This window comes from Apaloderma vittatum, unplaced genomic scaffold (assembly GCF_000703405.1).
Source record: "Apaloderma vittatum isolate BGI_N311 unplaced genomic scaffold, ASM70340v1 scaffold12288, whole genome shotgun sequence".
Classification (NCBI taxonomy): Eukaryota; Metazoa; Chordata; class Aves; order Trogoniformes; family Trogonidae; genus Apaloderma; species Apaloderma vittatum.
The window spans coordinates 15,461-33,788 of record NW_009732465.1 but is presented as its reverse complement, the minus strand read 5'-3'; the positions used below and the strand labels follow the sequence as shown (position 1 = coordinate 33,788).

Below are 18,328 nucleotides of genomic sequence, written 5' to 3'. Positions count from 1 at the left end.
CTGATATCTTTAATAAAATGCCTTATTTTGGAGCTGAAATGTACTGTGTAAATTCAATTAATGATGAAGACTGGATAAAGTATACTGCAAGAAGCTGTGGCTGTTGACATGTACAAAGGACAGAAAACAGGTTTTTTAAAAATAAATGGGATGAGGTCCCTTAGACAAAGTATTATGCTGAAGAGAAATTAAGTGATCATAACAGAACAGAAAGTCAGAACAGAGGTCACAGCCTGTGGAAGTGAAAGAAACCGACAGATCACATACTTCTAATAAAATTCATCAAGCAAGATACAGATTCCTAGATGAAACCTAAGTAGCAATTTTCCTTGAATTTTGCTATTACATAACCATAAAGAGGAATACAAGATGTTGAATATGGTGTTAAATATAATACTATTTTGGTAACCAGACTCACAGTCTTTACTCCTCACCGTGACAATAATTCAGTAGAGGACTTTGTGGAAATTGTATTTTTATGTATTAAATGCATCTATTAGAGCAAACATCAATATTGCAACTTACCATATAGATGGTGACCTCAGTGAGGCAAAGCCCCTGTCTTAGTAAATTTCTAAGCTAAGTTCCTACTCAGAAAAATGAGCAACTTGAGTTCTACAATCTTTCATTCTAGTGATAATTTTCATGCAGAGGTATAAAGTTATGGATTATTTTTCAATTACTAAATCATATTAAAATCCCAAAATGAGATTATTCAAGCCAAATTGATACAATTGAAAAAAGACACATAGCAGTCACAGAAAGAATAAGCTGAATAATATTGGCAGAGAAACAGAAGCAACCATGACCTGGCCTGCACAACCTTGTATTCATGTAGAGCTTGACATCCAGAGCAAACAACAGTCCTCTGGGCTGGTGACTAGAAAAAAAATTATTTGTTACTACTGCGATTTGGAAATCACAGAAAGAATGCAGCACTGAGTGCTGTAGTTTTAGCATGGCTTCACACAAATGCATAATAGCTGGAAGTTAATTAAGTCATTTGGTCTGTTTATTCATGCTGAAAGACTTCTTGTTCTAAATGCATATCTAATTTGTTTAAAAAAAATATCAAAAAGATGACTTTCAGCAAAGTAGTACTTGATACCGTATTCCAGAAAAAATGTCTTCAGCCAGAAGTCTCTAATATTTAGAGCATTAGGATGATCAATACCTTAAATAAATACTGTCTCATGCTTAATACATACTTTAAATTACTGAAGTAATGTTTATCTAAGGTGATCATGAAAGTTTTACAAAGAATACAAAAAACTACACTCACATGATGCTATGTTTCACAGCTAATAATTCTGTAATTTAGATTTTTAAATAGAATTTTCAAATATTATTTGTTTACTTTCAAGAGATATAGTGAAATCCCTCACCATGTTCTACAGGCTTGCCTCACCATCTGCTAGTTAGAAAGGTGGGTGGGGTACAGTACTTGTTGATTAGCAAAACAGTTCTGTAGTCGAGTTGCATCTTTTGGATCCATGCTGTTGAGGGATGCCAAGCAGGGAAAGTACCCCATTCTGTTCCTGCACAGGGCCACCCACCAGCAGGACGGCGGTGGGAGTACACACAGTTTGCCCAACTCAGTTGACAGCCATGTATAAACTGTCACTGTCTGGTCAAGACCAGAAAGAATGAGTAGAACTAGACTCTAAATTTTATTCCATAAAAACCCTACAAAATCAGTCTTAGCCACAAACACTGAAAATTAATTTAGGGGTGTAGCATTGGTATGACCTTTTTTTTGGTTTATTTGTAAAAGCAGGGTTTTTTCCTTTAATTCTTACATTAAGAGACCTCGATTAGTTGAAATAGGACAGTGGCACTCATTAAACTTTTAGCAGAGAGATGTCCACATCATAAAATAAATTCAGTGTCAAAATAAAACACGTAAAGGGAGAAACTCTAAGAGCTGATAAAGAATTTAATTTCTATTCCTCCAAGTGCTGACCACGCTGCTACGAGGCAGCTGTACTAATGCTATACCCTGGGATATACAGGTTCTTGGATATTAAGAGACAGTAGATAGTTATTTAATTAGTCACTTAGTTCTTGCAGCTAACATATTCAAGATAATCATTACAGTTATCCTGTAGGTTTACAAATCATTGCTCATTTCTAAATTAAATATTCAAGCTGAAAAAGCTTACTTCAGCAGCGTTATGTTAACTACAGTAGAGTCCTTTACTAAACAAATATCCATAGTAAAACAAAGACTAAATTCTTCTAAATGCAAGACACTGAAATATATCCACAGAATTATTTTCCAAATTCTGAGCATCCTTGAACAGTTTTTACAACTGTTTCTCAGAAAGTTCACTCTTGCTCAACACACCAGCACTGCTTTTATATTTATTAATAGTCTTCTATGCCAACAGTCTTAAAATCAGCATTGAATTTGATTAAGCCATTGCATAATCCAAAGAGTTATCTGGTTTTTCTTATGAACTATTTCTGCAGAATTAAGCAGCTATTTTAAATACAGAAAATAGCTTTCCATACTACTCCACAAAATAAAAAAAAAAAAAGAGAAAATCATATCTTGTCAATATTTACGCTACTTGTAAAACAAAAAATACACTTCCCGAAATCCTCTCTACATGGCCTTGGAGATGTTTATGAAATCAAGCTTTCATTTATAATTTTGCTCACTGATGATACTTTGTCACGGGTTTTATTTACGAATACTTGCAACAGAGATTTACAGACTCCAGATATGAATCTGCTACATTAGTACTGTCACATACCTATATGGAAGATGACCATCCTCACTGGATTATCTCATGTTTATGTTAGATTTTAGTGGATAGAAGTTCCAAAATGAAGGAAGAAGTTCTGAATTTGTTGGGGAAGGAAAGAACAAGATGAAGGAATGATGTTACCAAAGCAGCATTCATTTTCTAGAGCTTCTAAAGCTTCTAAGAAGTTTTGCCAACACTGTCAGGCAGACTTTACACGGGACACAATCAGTGAAGATTTCCCAAGCTGCACAAAACTCCAGTAAAGCCACTCATGAGTTGGCTTGGTACAGTGTTCACTGGTTAATCCACGTGCTTCCAACAGGTATAAGAACAAGCAGGTATATGCCAACCTACCGTGTGAGGAGTGTTTTCAAGTAAAATGTGCTTTTAAATAGCCATCTACGGATTAATTAAAATAAGAGTGATTCTTCAAGGCTAATTCCCAGAAGATGTGATGGTTATAATGAAGGAGTAAATAAATAAGAAGCATACACCATTGCAGAATGTTTTAACAATGAGTTATTGCTCTTAGTCTTTATCATTCCTGCAATTAATTACTTAAAGTTTGATGGAGATTCCTGCAGTTGGTGGCAGTTTTACAAACACTCATGCCTAAAAATCATACCTAGTTCAGGAAGCAATCCAAGCTGAAAATATCTGGAGGCTAGCAAAGTATCAAATATGCTTATCCCATTCTTCCTTCCCTATGGATATTGATTTATTGTCACTGTTGGAGACAGGGCAGTAGGAGAGTTGGTAGATAAACCTTTTCTGTTTCTTTTTTTTTTTGTTCCAAATACTAAAAGAGTCACTGCATACTTCCATTAGCTTTAGATATTCAGATATGTTTGTTAAGATACCTATAAAATAATGCTTTCTTGCAACGAATAGCTTTCTTGGCTGCTGGCAGAACTTCTCAAAGCAAGGTAGAAGAAGTGATTTACACAATCTTTCCACCTGTAACTGCCACAATTCACTATAAAAATGAAACTACCCTTCTCTCACCCAAGGGTAACCAGTGATTTTTCCAGTAGTATCTTGAAAACCTTCAGATGTAAAGAACTCTCTTGACAGCCTGCTCTACATTTGATTGTTATAATAGTGAAAAAACCCACATTGCTTTATATTGTTAGAATCTCTCTTGTCTCAATGAATGTCTATTTTCTCACAAAAGGGCCAAGACCACCAATTCCAGTTTAAAAAATGAAAAAATCAAGGGTATGCTTGTGTTTGGGCTCCATCTCGATGTTTCTATGAACTAGGTAGCCTAATTTCATTTTATTAAACTACTGCAGGATAATCTCTGAGTATTTGAAGATCAGTGTGAATAAACACAGATCTACTCTATAGTCAGTTCTCTGAATCCCGGGGCGGGAGGCAAGAGAAGGAGAGAAAAAAAAATTCGTTCACCATCAGCATCACCCCATAGGAGGAAAAAAAGAAAAGCAGAAAAGCAGTTGCTGCTTGTCACAACTTTTCTATGGATAATTTGCTGTAAGCTACAGATACGCGCTCAGTATTATGGCTTCATAATTACCACTAAAAGCAATGGAAGGAGAAAAAGGAGTCACAAAACTGACAGTTTGAATAAAGAGCTTCTGTGAACATTGCTGAAAGCTATTTGCATTTGTCACCTACAAGAAGAATTCAACAAGCCTTTTGGGGATATTCTGTCTATCCCATGAGTGATGAAGCTGGAACAGGATTTTCAATCACTTGTTAAAAATTTTGCCTTCACAGTTTCTATTTTGAAATGTATTGTCAAGTAATTATATAATAATTTGTTACATTGCCTTCTAACGTATACATTTTTCTCATTACAAATTACATTAAATATTTCGGGGGGGGGTCCCCACAAAACACACTTTTTCCTAAACCTTTGCTGACATCTAGAGAAAAATTCATCATTACCACCATTTTTTAAAATGTATGGAGGTAGGAAAGAAGTTCAGTACCTTTAGTTTACAAGTTTATAATGTAATGAATCCCCTTGATGCTAGGTGAAGAACATAATTTTTAAATGGTCACTTATGGAGAATGTAATTTTAATCCAATGAGAATGCAATTTTAAAATTTTAAATGTGTTAAGTCAGCTAAGAGAGGTAACTTTCATGTGTATAAATTCTCCCTCATCACTGTAATCTCAACACTTTCAATTTTCTAGTCCAAGCATTGCCTATCTCTGCCCAGAAGGTTCCTCTACATTCATATAATTTACTCTATAGAGATGCAAAAATCGATCTGAGGTCAGTGACAGGCCAGTACCAGTTATACTGAAGAATACAGCAGACTACATGGTAATACCTCTATTCTCTTTTTAGTAAAATCTATCCAAGAAAAGCCTGGTTTGATGGTGCAAGGACACTTCCCACTGCAAGTACCAGTAAAGTTGTGGAGTTTGTCTCAATTGGAAATGTTAATAAGCACTGAGAAATGTGTAAAAACAATATGTAAAAACTGGTAATAAACCAGTGCAGCTCTCAGCTGTGCTACTGTTGATCAACAATTTAGAGAAATCACAAACTTAATGCCTTCTTTCAGTACATATTCAGTGTCTCTCTGTCTAAAATAGAAACAGATGTTTTATACTCCACCTTTTGGGATTTTTATTTCACAGTTTTGAAAATAAAGATACTGCCACCCAGTTAACATTCAACAACCGATTTGTACTTCTTTGAATTTACAAACCTTTTAAGTTTTTGTGTGCGCTAACACTATACATTATTGCTTAAAGATGCCAAATATATTAACTTTGAAAAATAATTTATGGCCTCTAGCAGTGTAATACGACAGTGTGCTAGGACATGAAAAACTGCCAGCAAATGACTTCTAATTCACTTGTCGCATATTAATACAAATCAAATGACATTTAAAAAAAAAAAAGTGCTACTGTTCTTTACTCCTATTGCTTTGCTAAACAAAACCAAATGAACAAAAATCTTCTTCATACCTAAATCATTCAAAATTCAACACAGAAGCACGTTAAGAGCACAAGGCCCTTTTCCTAATCCCTAAGTGCAGAGACACACTCATATCTACATTTTTCGCCCTGCAAAACTTAAACCACATATGAAACTTGTGAAAGCCAAAACAGCCTCACGTGGCAAGTTGTTCAGGCTGCATATTTGAAAAATATTGTAAGCCAAGATGTTGTTTTGCTCCTGCTGCTCCCAGTCACTCTTTACCACCATCTGCTCTGCTGTGCCAGCCCAAGTACCTCTACAGCTGCATTGTACGTCAGACTGAAGACCTGATGCACCTGAAAAGTAACCTGAATTATTTTTCAGCTGGATCGGTTCTCTAATCTAGTTCATTATCATCTGTGCACACAAATGCTTGTGTTGGCCCAGAAGTAGTATGGCTGTTTTGGGAGGGGAGTTTCACGGCTGTTTTTTTCTCCTTGAATCATTTAATTGACAGTTTATATCACAGTCCTAAAAACAACTGGTACTGGCAGAAATTTGGGAGGCTTTTTCTAGGTAGGAAACACTCTAAATACAACTGCCAAGAGGCCAGCTTTATAAATATAAAAGCAGCTTCCACTGACACACAACTTTCCATTTTGCCCAAATTAAACATTTTTTCACTTTTGCTAAATAAGAAAAATTTAATCAATCAAAATAAATCTAAAACAAGAAAATATATAAAAAGCTTCAGCATATCCCTCCTCAGTTCCTCTTTCTGAGCATAAAGCCTAAACAGAATCATAGAATTGTTTAGGTTGGAATAGAGCTTTAAGATCATCAAGCCCAACCACTAACCTAGGATTGCCAGGTCCACCAAAAAACTACGTTCCTGAGCACCTCATCTACACATCTTTTCAAATACCTCCTGAGATGGCGACTCAACCACTTCCCTGGGTGGCCTGTGCCAATGCCTAAGAACCCCTTCAGTGAAGAAGTTTTTCCTAGTATCCAATCTAAACCTCCCTTGGAGCCACTTGAGGCACTCTTGTCCTATCACTTGTACTTGGGAGAAGAGATGGACACCCGCCTCACTACAACCTCCTTTGCCCTTCATCAGGATGCAGTGTGTAGGCAGGCATATTTGGAAAATATCCCATAAAGATACAACTCATTTTGAATTTGGCATTCTTGTTTATACACTGTATCTGCGAATATGGCAAAAAAACTTGCTGGGAGTCAGTGTGTAAAGCTACTACCTGTTCCCAGGCGTTCACTTTTTTAAAACTTATTTCAGGGACAATTAAAGCCTTGCAGGCTCTACTAGAATAGGTGATGTTTATAGCAAGTTGCTTCTTCCTTTAGTTGTCATCCTATTACTGAAAAATGTCATGAAGTATCACCTTTCACATTGTAATGAAAATAGTTACCCAATTAAACTCAAAATGTGCATAGATGTTTCAACTTTTTTTCATTTCTGAATTTTCAAGATTATCACATGCATCTCTTGAGTATATTATAAAGGCATATCAAAGTATCATTAATATGTAGTTTAGTGTTCCAGTATTACATACACAGCCTTTGGGGGGCTTTAAGGAGAAAAACACATTTCTAATTTACACCTATTATTCCTTCAGACACATAATGGAAGAAAGTCTAAAGCAACAAGAGGAAGTATAAACCAGATTCTGAAACTTACAAAATAAAATTTCCATTCAATGTGATTTTTGACTCTACATTATTAAAGGTAAGCATCACTGCATCGTCCACACATCTAATGTTCTTACCTATACAAAAATATCTAGCAGATTGTCAAGCTGTCAGTTTTAACAAAAACGTTGTAGATAAACTGTATCTGTAAGTTGTGGCAAAGTGCTATCCATATATATAACACTGAAACAATCATATTCTAAAAGGTACTCATAACATGCATCTGGCAGATACTTCTAAGAATCAATTTCTTCAAACCAGAGATGTTTTCCAGTGAATTATAACTGCAATTTCCTATGGAATGCTTTGAGAAATTGCCTTAAGTCTGTAATCGTACAAACAACTCAAGAAAATAAAATGTTTTTTTTTTCCATTTTTTCTATGGAACAGAAATCTAAACACTTTAAAATGGGAAAGGATTTTGTTTATTGAGCTAAATGCCTTTCAGAATGAACTTCATTCTGTGCCTTTGTCCAAATTACCAAGCTCATCAAGTAATCACACAAATATTTAAAATTAAAAGGGAGACATGGAAGAATAAATGTCTGCAAGATGACCACAAGCAGTAGGTTTCGATTTCCTGCAGCAACTCCAAAATAAACCTAAATCTTTAATAACTGATTTCATATATGATGATAATTTCACCTAACTTCAAACTCCTGTAAGTTAAGTTTATGTTAAGCTAGTGCTCCAGATCCCTCTGTAGTAAATGAAGAGAAAAGCACATCAAGTGGTTGATTGATCCCATCCTAAAATAGCTGTTTAAGATATATAGGATGAATTTCATTACTGAAATGCCTATTTTTTCCATTACTTTCAGTAATCATCTAGCTGCTTGACTTAAATAAGATGCCTAGTTTTTGAATGTCTCCATATAAGCAAAATGAATCCCAGTCTCACAGAGACATGTGTCTGACAGTAACTTATTTCTCACAGGAAGTATGAATTAGATGACTTTGCAAGTATTTGGATTTGCTGGAACCTCGTATCCAAGATAATTAACTAACAACTACTTATCTGTCTAGCAATCACTTAGTATGCATTACATGTAAACAAACAAACAAAAAAAACAACAAAAAAACCAACAAAAAAATCCAAACAAGCAAAAAAACCATAACACAACAAAAACCCAAAAGGAAAACACAGTTGAAGATTTTACCTAAGATGGCAGCTTCATTGTCTTCTTTTACACAGAATTTAAAATTCCCAAATCTAAATAAACTCTGTTGATCCAGATGCCTGCAAAAACCCTCACAAAAGTCAGTAGCTGAAATATAAGCAGAGGATCATGGCATAATAATCTAGGCTTAACTTGTTACATATTTTAATTTTAAATAAAGAATTTATTGCTTGATAGCTCACTTACAAACCTCAGCTGAAAACACAAGGCTACATGGGAAACTGGGCAAAGACTAAAGAGAAAGAAAGAAGAGGTTCAAAATATTGCCTCACCCTATACAGCTCACTGCCTAATCACAGTAATGGGCACCCTTGAGAAACAGGCAAGAAGCAAAATACGCCAAGTGTCCTAAACTGAATTGTCACGTGTTCCTATGATTAAGAAAACATTTAATTCCACAGTTTTCTTTTCTAAATTCTTTCTAAAACTCCTTTCAGGAAAAAACTGAAGCCTTTATCAAATCTTCTTGATACAGAAAGCAGAAAGAGAATACTGTACCTGCTAATTTGCAAATAATAACCAGGAAAACCTAACAACAAATTCCTGTAAGCAACAACCAGCCATAAACAAGAAGTTTGAGGACTCTAGACATGCAAAATGTCAGTTGCCAAAGTGAGTAACATAATTAACAGTAGTTTAACTCCAAATTATTAAACACACAAAAGCTTATCAGCAAATAATTCACTTTTACTTTTTATCAGCAAATAATTAACTTTTACTCTTCCTCCTCTTTCATTCAAAACAGACTCTTCCACATTGTGTCTTAAATAACACCCCGATAAGACTAGGAATGCATTTCAAGCAGAAAATATGGTCACTTACAGTAAAAGAGGAAATGGAAGGAAAGACTACAGGCTGCTTCACTTGCTCAGACACGAACCTTTTGTTCATTTAGAAGGCATCAATACGCGTTCATAGCATTTCTTAAGCAGATGTCTACCTTATTTCTGATTCTGGTTGTTTATTTCAATTATTCAGAAGAGTATTAAAAGCATTCCACCTCCTACTTGTTAGTCAATTCTTGACATGGCTGTTCTTTCAGCCAGATGCCTAGCACACCTCATGCTGCCTCCAGTAACTCATAAGCCACAGCTGCCCTGCCATTCATTGAATTAGACAGTGAATCTTCTGCTGCACAGAAAAAAAAGAAAGTGTAAAAAGAGCAGAGCAGACCTTTTAAAATGCAGTATTAACATATCTCTAATGAGACATAGCCACTTATTCCTCTGGTGCTTACCCTAATAATACCATCACATAGCCCAAGAACTCTATGCTGTTACAGTGGCATGTGCTTTCTCTTATTCTACCATTAAATTTATTGTAACAAAAAAAAAATCATGACTCTGTGTAAAAACCTAGTTGTGAACAACAAACAAGAAATAGTATAAAAGAGATGGAACAATGCAAGTTAAGACTAAGGCAGTCTGAAGAGCCCTTGACAGAGCTTTGAAATCTGGCTATTGTGAAAAAGTGAGCAACTGAACAAAAGCCACACCAGGAACCAAAGCCCAAGATGCAAGAAAAACAAGAAATAGCTTTACCTGATGACTCAAGACATGGTAAAACAGCAAATAAACTATTAAAGAAACATCAAAGACAGCAAGATGACATATAATGGCATCAGAAATTGAAACAGCGTACCATATACTGAGCAGCAAAGCAAAGCAGAACAAGAAATAGTAAATAGATAGAAATAGTAAATATCTAGAAATAGTAAGGATCTGCCAAGATACCGACATGGCTGATAGCAAAGATAGAAGAGCATGGGGGGAAAAAAACAGAAAAGAAACCCACCAGAAGTATTCTAAGTCCTGCAGTTAACATGACATAGTAACATAGTTCACATATATGTAGCTTATTTGACATTACTTAAAAGAAAATTTAAATAAGAAAAATTCTAGCAAACAAATACCAGTAACATTGGACTAAAAGACTTTTAAAAGCTCATAAATTAGTTTGATGAAATGACTAATGTTATTCTAATAAAAATTGTTAATCCAAAGGGATTACAACATAATAATTAATATACATTAAAAAAAAAGTTATAAAAGTTCTAGAGAAATGCTTACAAAAATACGTTGTTGGTTTATAATCTGTTATGTTGGTAGAATAGTACTTTTTTTTTTTTAAGATAACAAATTAAATCCATGATGGAGTGTATCCAATTACTATACTTCAACTTTTATATTTTTTCAAGCATTAAAGTAACTCTTTAGAAGCTGGATCAGCACTACTCACCTGTTAGAAAACAAGTACAGAAACTACTTTGTACGTTTTCACGCTCCCTTTCACCAAGAAAACCTACGCTATGCCTTTAAGCTACTTCTAAGGCTTTGTGAGTAAAACAACTCTTCTTAGGATAGAAAAGTTCTGTATTAACTAATCCATATTGCTTCCAAGGTGGCCTGCTTTCTTTTAGTCCAAAATCTCTTTGCATTCTCTCCTATCTAGTATTGTCCTACAGTGGGGATTTCTATTATTTCCATTGAAATATTTTTCCAGAGATAAATACAGATATCTTCATGCTTTCTTATTTCATTTCACATTATTTCCACTTTAACTCCCACATATAATGCTCTGTAATATTGGATGTGGTATTAAGTATATTTCAGAAGTGACAGTCATCTAGACAAACTTTACTTAATAAAAATTATATGAAGTTAAATCATTTGGTCTTCTTTTTATTGCATAATCTCTGTCAGCTACTTACAATGTTCTTCCTTGAAGTTCACCCAGTTTATGTTTTTAGTCACGGTACATCCACAGTGACACATAATGTTCTCTGCAGAGTTGCACTGTGGCACAGAGATGGAGCCAGAATAGACAGATCATAGAATCACAGAATACAAGGTTGGAAGGGACCTGAAAGATCATCTGGTCCAACCTTTCTTGCCAAAAGCATGGTTGAGACAAGAAGTCCCAGCACCCTGTCCAGTTGAATCTTAGAAGTGCCCTACACTGGGGAATCCACCACTTCCCTGGGGAGATTATTCCAATGGTTAATTGTTCTTATTCTGAAAAATTTTCATCTTGTGTCCAACCAAAATCTCCCCAGGAGTAACTTATACCCATTACTCCCTGTCTTTTCCATGTGACTCCTTGTGAAAAGGGAGTTTCCGTCTTCTTGCAGCCACCCTTTAAATACTGGAGCGTGATGATAAAGCCTTCTCTTCTTGAGGCTGATAAAACACAGTTCTCCCAGCCCTTCCTCATATGGCAGCTTCCCAGTCCTCTGATCATCTTTGTAGCCCTTCTCTGGACCCTCTCCAGCCTGTCCACATCTTTTTCACATAGCAGGAACCAAAACTGAACAAAGTACTTCAGCTGTGGCCTGACCAGCACTGAGCAGAGTGGGATAATAACTTATCTCTGCTAGTGATGCCCTCGGTGCAACCCAGCATCCTGTTGGTGTCTTTGTCACAGCAGCAGCACACACTGTTCACTCCTACAGATCCTGTTCTGCACTAGGACCCCTTGGGCCTTTTCCCTAGAGTTGCTCTCCAGCCAGGTAGATCTAGCCTGTGCTGCACACCTGGATTATGTTTTCCCAGGTGCAAGATATCTGCTTCTCCTCAGCAATACTGTCCCCGTGGATTCCAACTCAAGTTGCAATGGACGTTTTGCTGACACACATTATCATAAACCTAAACTACAGCCATGCTATCCTGATTACATTTCATCACTATTTTTCATTCTCAGAGTGAATACTTGTATTAACTGGATTTCAGAAGATTCTCCGATAAAAATGCTGTACTGATATACCAAAAAGATTATGTGAATTGTTACCTTTCTAAATCAACTCAGCCAATCCTCTCCAGGACCCAGCTGTCCCATGAATGACAAAACTAGTTTCACTAGTTTCACTAGTTTTCTGCTCTCCCTTACCCACAGTACCTTCAGTTTTTTCACCAAGGAGAATAAATTGTGTTTCTATTCACTATCCATCACCAAATTTTCATAAACATTGAAAGAATATAAACCCTAAAAATCTGGTTGGAATTGGTGAAAAGATTCAGAGGCTATTTCTGAAGGAAGAAAAAACCGCCGGGAGAACCGGTAATCACAGTTTGATCATATAGCATCATACAGCGGGTTAAAATTAAGTGCATATAAAGTACAACACATTCCCTCATCTTAAATGATCCTTCCCAACAAAGAAATGTTTTAGGTAACTGAAAATACTATCATGTCACCAGAATAAGCAAAGAGAAAACAACAGCTACAATATTGATTCATGCAGTGGCTATAAAGAGAAGCAGTGATGAGAACCAGAAAAGAAATTTGGGTAACATAACACAGTTTGCAGACTGACTGTGTAATCCATAAACAAATACTAAGATCAAGGAATATTTTCTCCTCCAAAGCCGAGATGAGGGACACAACTAAAACAGTACCTCCAATTACCACTAAAATGGGAGTTTCCTCAAAACATCACGAAGAGAAAACACGCCAACTTTAGCACTAAAGCCAAATCTTACATAATATTGTTCTATGTGTGAGTTTTCCAACATTTTAAAATTTTTTTAAAAAGATCAAGTTAGTTCAACAACTAATGTGGAACACTCTCATCTGCTTCTTAATGACACTTGAAGGGTATCTTCACAATTTCCCAACAGCTTTTCAAGATCAGTCAAGTTCTCAAGGAATTATCATGGGAATCTCCATTCCATCGCAATCTCAAACTTCATTTCCTAAAGTTTTTCTAATATTTCTATATACGTATATAAATACAAAAGCAGTTATTGTAACCATGTCTTGCTTATATCTCCTGATCCGTTGTCGACACGTCCCCTCGTAAGAGATAAGTCTTTCTGTGAATGAAAGAAACGGCCAGTGTACATGAAAGGAAACATCATTCTCTATAAACTCTATCTCTTCCGAGAAGGCCTTTGAGACAGCAGGATTATAAAGACTCTGTCACCACTAACTTGGAGCAGATTGTTTCTGGTGACTTATGAGCTGGAAAAAGACTTCAGAATTCATTACCAATTCCCTAAAGCAGTCTTTTCCTCAATTTTTAATGTATTAAGTGTCAACACATCCATTTAATACATTTGGTATTCTAGACATATGCATTGATGGGGTTTTTTTAATTCACGAACATAACCAATCAAGAGGAATTTAATTAGTGTGGTAGTAGAATAAAACCTAGTATGAAGTAGAATTAAAAAACATCACAATTACAAAGCATAATAATATAAACGCCTCTCTAAACATAAAATAGTGTCTGCTGTTATTTTATGGTGACACATTTTCTCAAAAATTGCATTAGCAAATTGATTCGGTCAACCCCAAATATAAACATGTTTAGTACATAGTGATACATTTTTATTTGAACCACTCTGCATAACGCTGCACAGCCAAATTTAAACAATAAGCATTACTGCTCTTGGTAGATATGCACTCCCAGTATTTTGATTATTTTACAGCCCTTCACATCTAATTAAATCATTTAAAATAAAAAAACCCCCATAAACATAAAAACAATCCGGTCCAAGCGCTGATTGACTCTGACTTCTGCTTCATGACAGTGTTAAAATACTCAGACAGTTCACCTCATTCCTTGTGAACAGGTTTCCATATCAAAAAGCTCCCTGTCACACACAGTACTAAGTACCTTGAAGGTGGCATCCAGTGCATTTAGCTGTTTGCAAAGCCATTTTACCATTCTTAAATTATTATGACATCAGAAAATTTTTAATGCTTTAGCCTGTCATTTTAAATATTCCTCAAGCATACATTTTAAATACAAAGACATCAGTACTGTATCCTTGTTCTCTTTCCTGACTGCAGACAGGCAGGGATCACTGCATACATGATTCTGCCTGTGGAGTAGAACTGACAAGTAATGTCCCAAAAGACCACTTACTGAGACACTGCAACATATAAGTGACATTTTATCCTCATGCCTACATCCAAATAACTGAACAAAGAGGGAGAAAAAGAGCTGCCAAGCCTAACTCTGATGTGAACGTCCATGTACAAAGACAGGGTATGAGAGTAATGATAAACGTGGTACAAGCACTTTTTTTTTAAGAAATATTTAATTTAATTTCCTATAAAATTTGAAAAAAATCCAAAGACATCAGTGACAGAATCTAACAGGAAAAAATAAAAAAAAGAAAGAAGTGAATGTAGATAGGATAAGAACATTACAACTCAGTGGCCCTGAGGGCCACTGGGGCATGGTTTAGAACTTCACATTTCTAAAGACTGATCCAACTTACAGACACTTTACTCCAAACTGTTCTTTAAAAGAGAGCAATAACTTCCCATCAACAGCTTCTCTGTACAGTTACAGCTGAGCAAAACAAATCATTATTCAAGAGGAGCCAAAAAAGAGAGCACAGAACTACTTACACCAAACTGTTACTACACTTAACTATCCAAACTATCACTCACAGGTTGTACAGTGCTCTCAGATCACGCTATGCTTCAGGAGTATTCAGAGAACCAGTTAAGGCAGCCTTTTGCTCATGATGAAGCAGCATAAGCATTCATCTTCAAGGTATGGGGCTTGAATATTTAGCACATTACAAGGACTCACTCTTGAAGTAATTTTAGAATTTAGCAATTCCTAGGGATTAAGTGTCAGTCATTATCATTATGGGACTAGGAAATTACAACTAACAATTTCGAAAGTGGCAATGTGAATTATATTCAAATGTTTAACACTTGAATTCTTGACTCTGCCTCTTAATTTTTTTACTAGTAGCTCTCCTGATAACTTAGAACTTTTAGTTACTTATTACAAGCATGCAGACCAAATATTCTGGCACGTGTATGTCCATCACATGCGGTCACCACAGCAGAAAAGAAAAATCGAACGTGACTGACATCAAAATTGCCTATAAACTTCTGAGAAAGATACTGCCAATGCCCCAGCCAGCCCAGTGGTCTTACAAATAGTTTAGGATGAAACCATGTACAGTTTTACTTAGGATTTAACATCCTGTCAGGTTTTTCTCCTTACTGGCAGGTATCTTGTAAATTAAAAGCACTAATGAAGACAGGAAATAATATTAAGAATATAGACTGCATGCTGTGCAACGTTCTTATCTTTGCTATGTGTCATTCGTTGTAGTTTTTCTATTCTCTGTGCCAACGAAACTTCACTTTATTTATGGGAGCTAGAATTGGTAATTTACAGTAATGGGAATAAGGACAAAAGAAAGTCCCTAAGAGAAGAAAAGCAACTTCAAACCTTAGAAAACTGTATGCTGAGTAGAAGTAACAGGGTGACTTTGAGGAGAGGGGAAAGTAGCTGTATGTAAAAAGGTGTGGCAAAAAAGCTGGAACAAGGCCATGGAGGAATGAGGTCTGCTTGGATCTGCAAGGCTTCAACTGAGCAGACTGTAAACATATTTCCTTAATAAAACAGTAATTAGGGTAGGCAAAGCTTAACCAATAATTTTGAAAATGGAGAGACCCAAAACACTGGCACGAATTAGCAATTCCTTAATTGATTTCTGACGGTTAATATTTCAATCAACAGAAATTCCCAGCTTAAATGGCAGGCCCAGAACACATCAACTGCTATTAGAAGAATACTGAGCTTGTACTTTCCATGATTTAGATTTTTACCCAGATTACATTTGCTTCCTTTTGTTCACAATACAGTAACCTTAATTAACGAGCATGTTTCATTTTTGTTATTTATGTCATGCAACACAAAAATCAATACTCTGTCATACCCACAATAACTTTTTTTTGAGAGAATCTCACATACACGGAATATTCTCAATTACATATGCTGTTTGCATATTAAGAGGAACCTCTTGGATAAGAAATGCTTTCTTTTCCACATTCTTGAGAAAACAAAACACAAGTCAGTAGGAATCCAGGAACCTAGGTAGTAATTAGTTACTGTGGTTTAACACAATACAGTTCCTCCCTTTGGCTTGCTCACAAATGGGAGGCCAAAGGGAACTGTAGCTTGTTCAGCAGACTGAATAATGTATTGTCTAAGGTAAAATTTTAGGGCAGTCATTTATGCATTTGCTAAGCTTAAATTGCAATGCATGCCATGCTTTTCCACCACCAAAAATCTCAAATTTCAGAAAATATTTTTTCAGTTCAATTACTAAACCAAATACCTACTGATTCAAAACAAAATCGACTAGCACCCATTTCAAATATTTTTCAGAACGTAAGTTGTCCACACATACAATGTAACTGAACATTGAAGCCATAATCACATTAAAAGCCATTAAAATCAATTTATATTGTTTACATACATCTTCTTAGAACTTGAAAACACAGTTCTTTGTCTATAAGGATATAGATGAGCAAGTTACCACAGAACTGCAGTTACTTCATTTTTACATCAACTTAACCCACAGTAACTGCTGTGTGCAAGAACAGGCAACAGCAAAATAGGCAAGCAACCAACAACTGCAGAATAGCTGTAGGTGGTTAACTTGCACCTTGTTTTTTACTCCACTGTAACTTGTTTGTTTGCTCCAAAAAAGTAACCATGAAGACGGAAGTCACTGGACTGAATGCTGGAGTACTTACCACGAGTATAGAATGGTTCCCACTACTGATGCCAGTTTGCTGTTTTCTTGCTTTTGCTTTGCAAGCCCAAAGTCAGCTACAATAAAGAAAAAAATATTCACGTCAATAACCACCTTCTGTGCATGACAAGCAGTGCTGGTTCATAACACCTGAAAAGTTGGGGAAGAGCAGAAGGGAGGTTTGGGGGTTTTTTTATCTTTTACATTTCACAGTACTGGACCATACTATCTTCCTATCTCCACATGATTCAAAAACCTATGTTTGAACCAGGCCAACCAGCTTTAAAAATATTATAAACATACCTCTGATGTTTTCAATCCAAAACTACATGATCAGTTTCAGGTTTCTATTAATATATTACAACAAACTGGACGACAATGGTATCTAACAGGCAGTGATCTAATGTCCAAATTAATAGAAAACACAATGTAATTAAATTAGCAATTATTTTGCTTTCCTTCAAATTATGATGGTTGGGAAGAGTAGACTTTCTCAGATATTTAATTCCAAAGGTGTACAGTGAGGTGTCTAATAGCTAAAAGGCCAATGAAAGCTTCATAAACCAGGAAGTCAAACTAAAGTCCCCATGCGTTGCCTGGTCTAGTCGAGAGGTGGCGTCCCTGCCCATCACAGGGAGGTTGGACTAGATGATCTCTAAGGTCCCTTCCAGCCTATGTCATTCTATGATATGTCTATGATATGTCTAAAGTAAAGGCTGGCAGGAGCAAAGGCAGGACAAAACAGGAGGAAGGGAGAGGGCAGGCAGGCCAACCAACCACTGCCAACAGCAGGATTCAGAAATGCATGTTGCAATAGTCCATCCAAAGGTGAAACTACAAACCCATCTTGGTGATTCAGAGCAAGATTCTATGAGAAAGATGAGCTAGTAACCCTCTGCCATTAAAAAGACCAGTCCTGCCCCTCTCTTGCACAGCCTCTGGAAATCAGCTCATCTGGAACTTGAGTTTAGCTCACTCTTTTTCTAGGCTACTTTCATACTGCTTTGATCTAGTCACAGACCTGACTCAGCAGTCCTAAAATCATTGAATTGTCTACAACTTGTTGCTCTCTGCAGACTTGCAATGCAGGAATAAAATTGGTATTAGAGAGGCAACTCCCCCTCACCTCCCCAAAATAATAAACTACTTTATTTTGACTGTTAAATTGTCCTACTTTCTCAAAAAGTAAAAATTACCTCTTTGGGATCAAAAATAAACTAAATAATTGTTATTTTGTAGTATAGCTGAATTAAAACCAAAATGCTA

The 18,328-nt window shown here is 36.0% G+C and overlaps 1 protein-coding gene across 1 annotated transcript in view; it reads right to left on the bottom strand.

Moving 5' to 3' along the window:
* The window catches only part of LOC104278537 (serine/threonine-protein kinase Nek10-like), a gene marked incomplete at both ends in the record, with an annotated part of 52,151 nt that overhangs the window by 20,104 nt on the left and 13,719 nt on the right, over positions 1 to 18,328 (bottom strand). Inside the window, one exon of the mRNA XM_009875545.1 lies at positions 17,064 to 17,139. Coding sequence (XP_009873847.1) covers positions 17,064 to 17,139 — 76 coding nt within the window. The remainder of the gene's footprint in view (positions 1 to 17,063; positions 17,140 to 18,328) is intronic.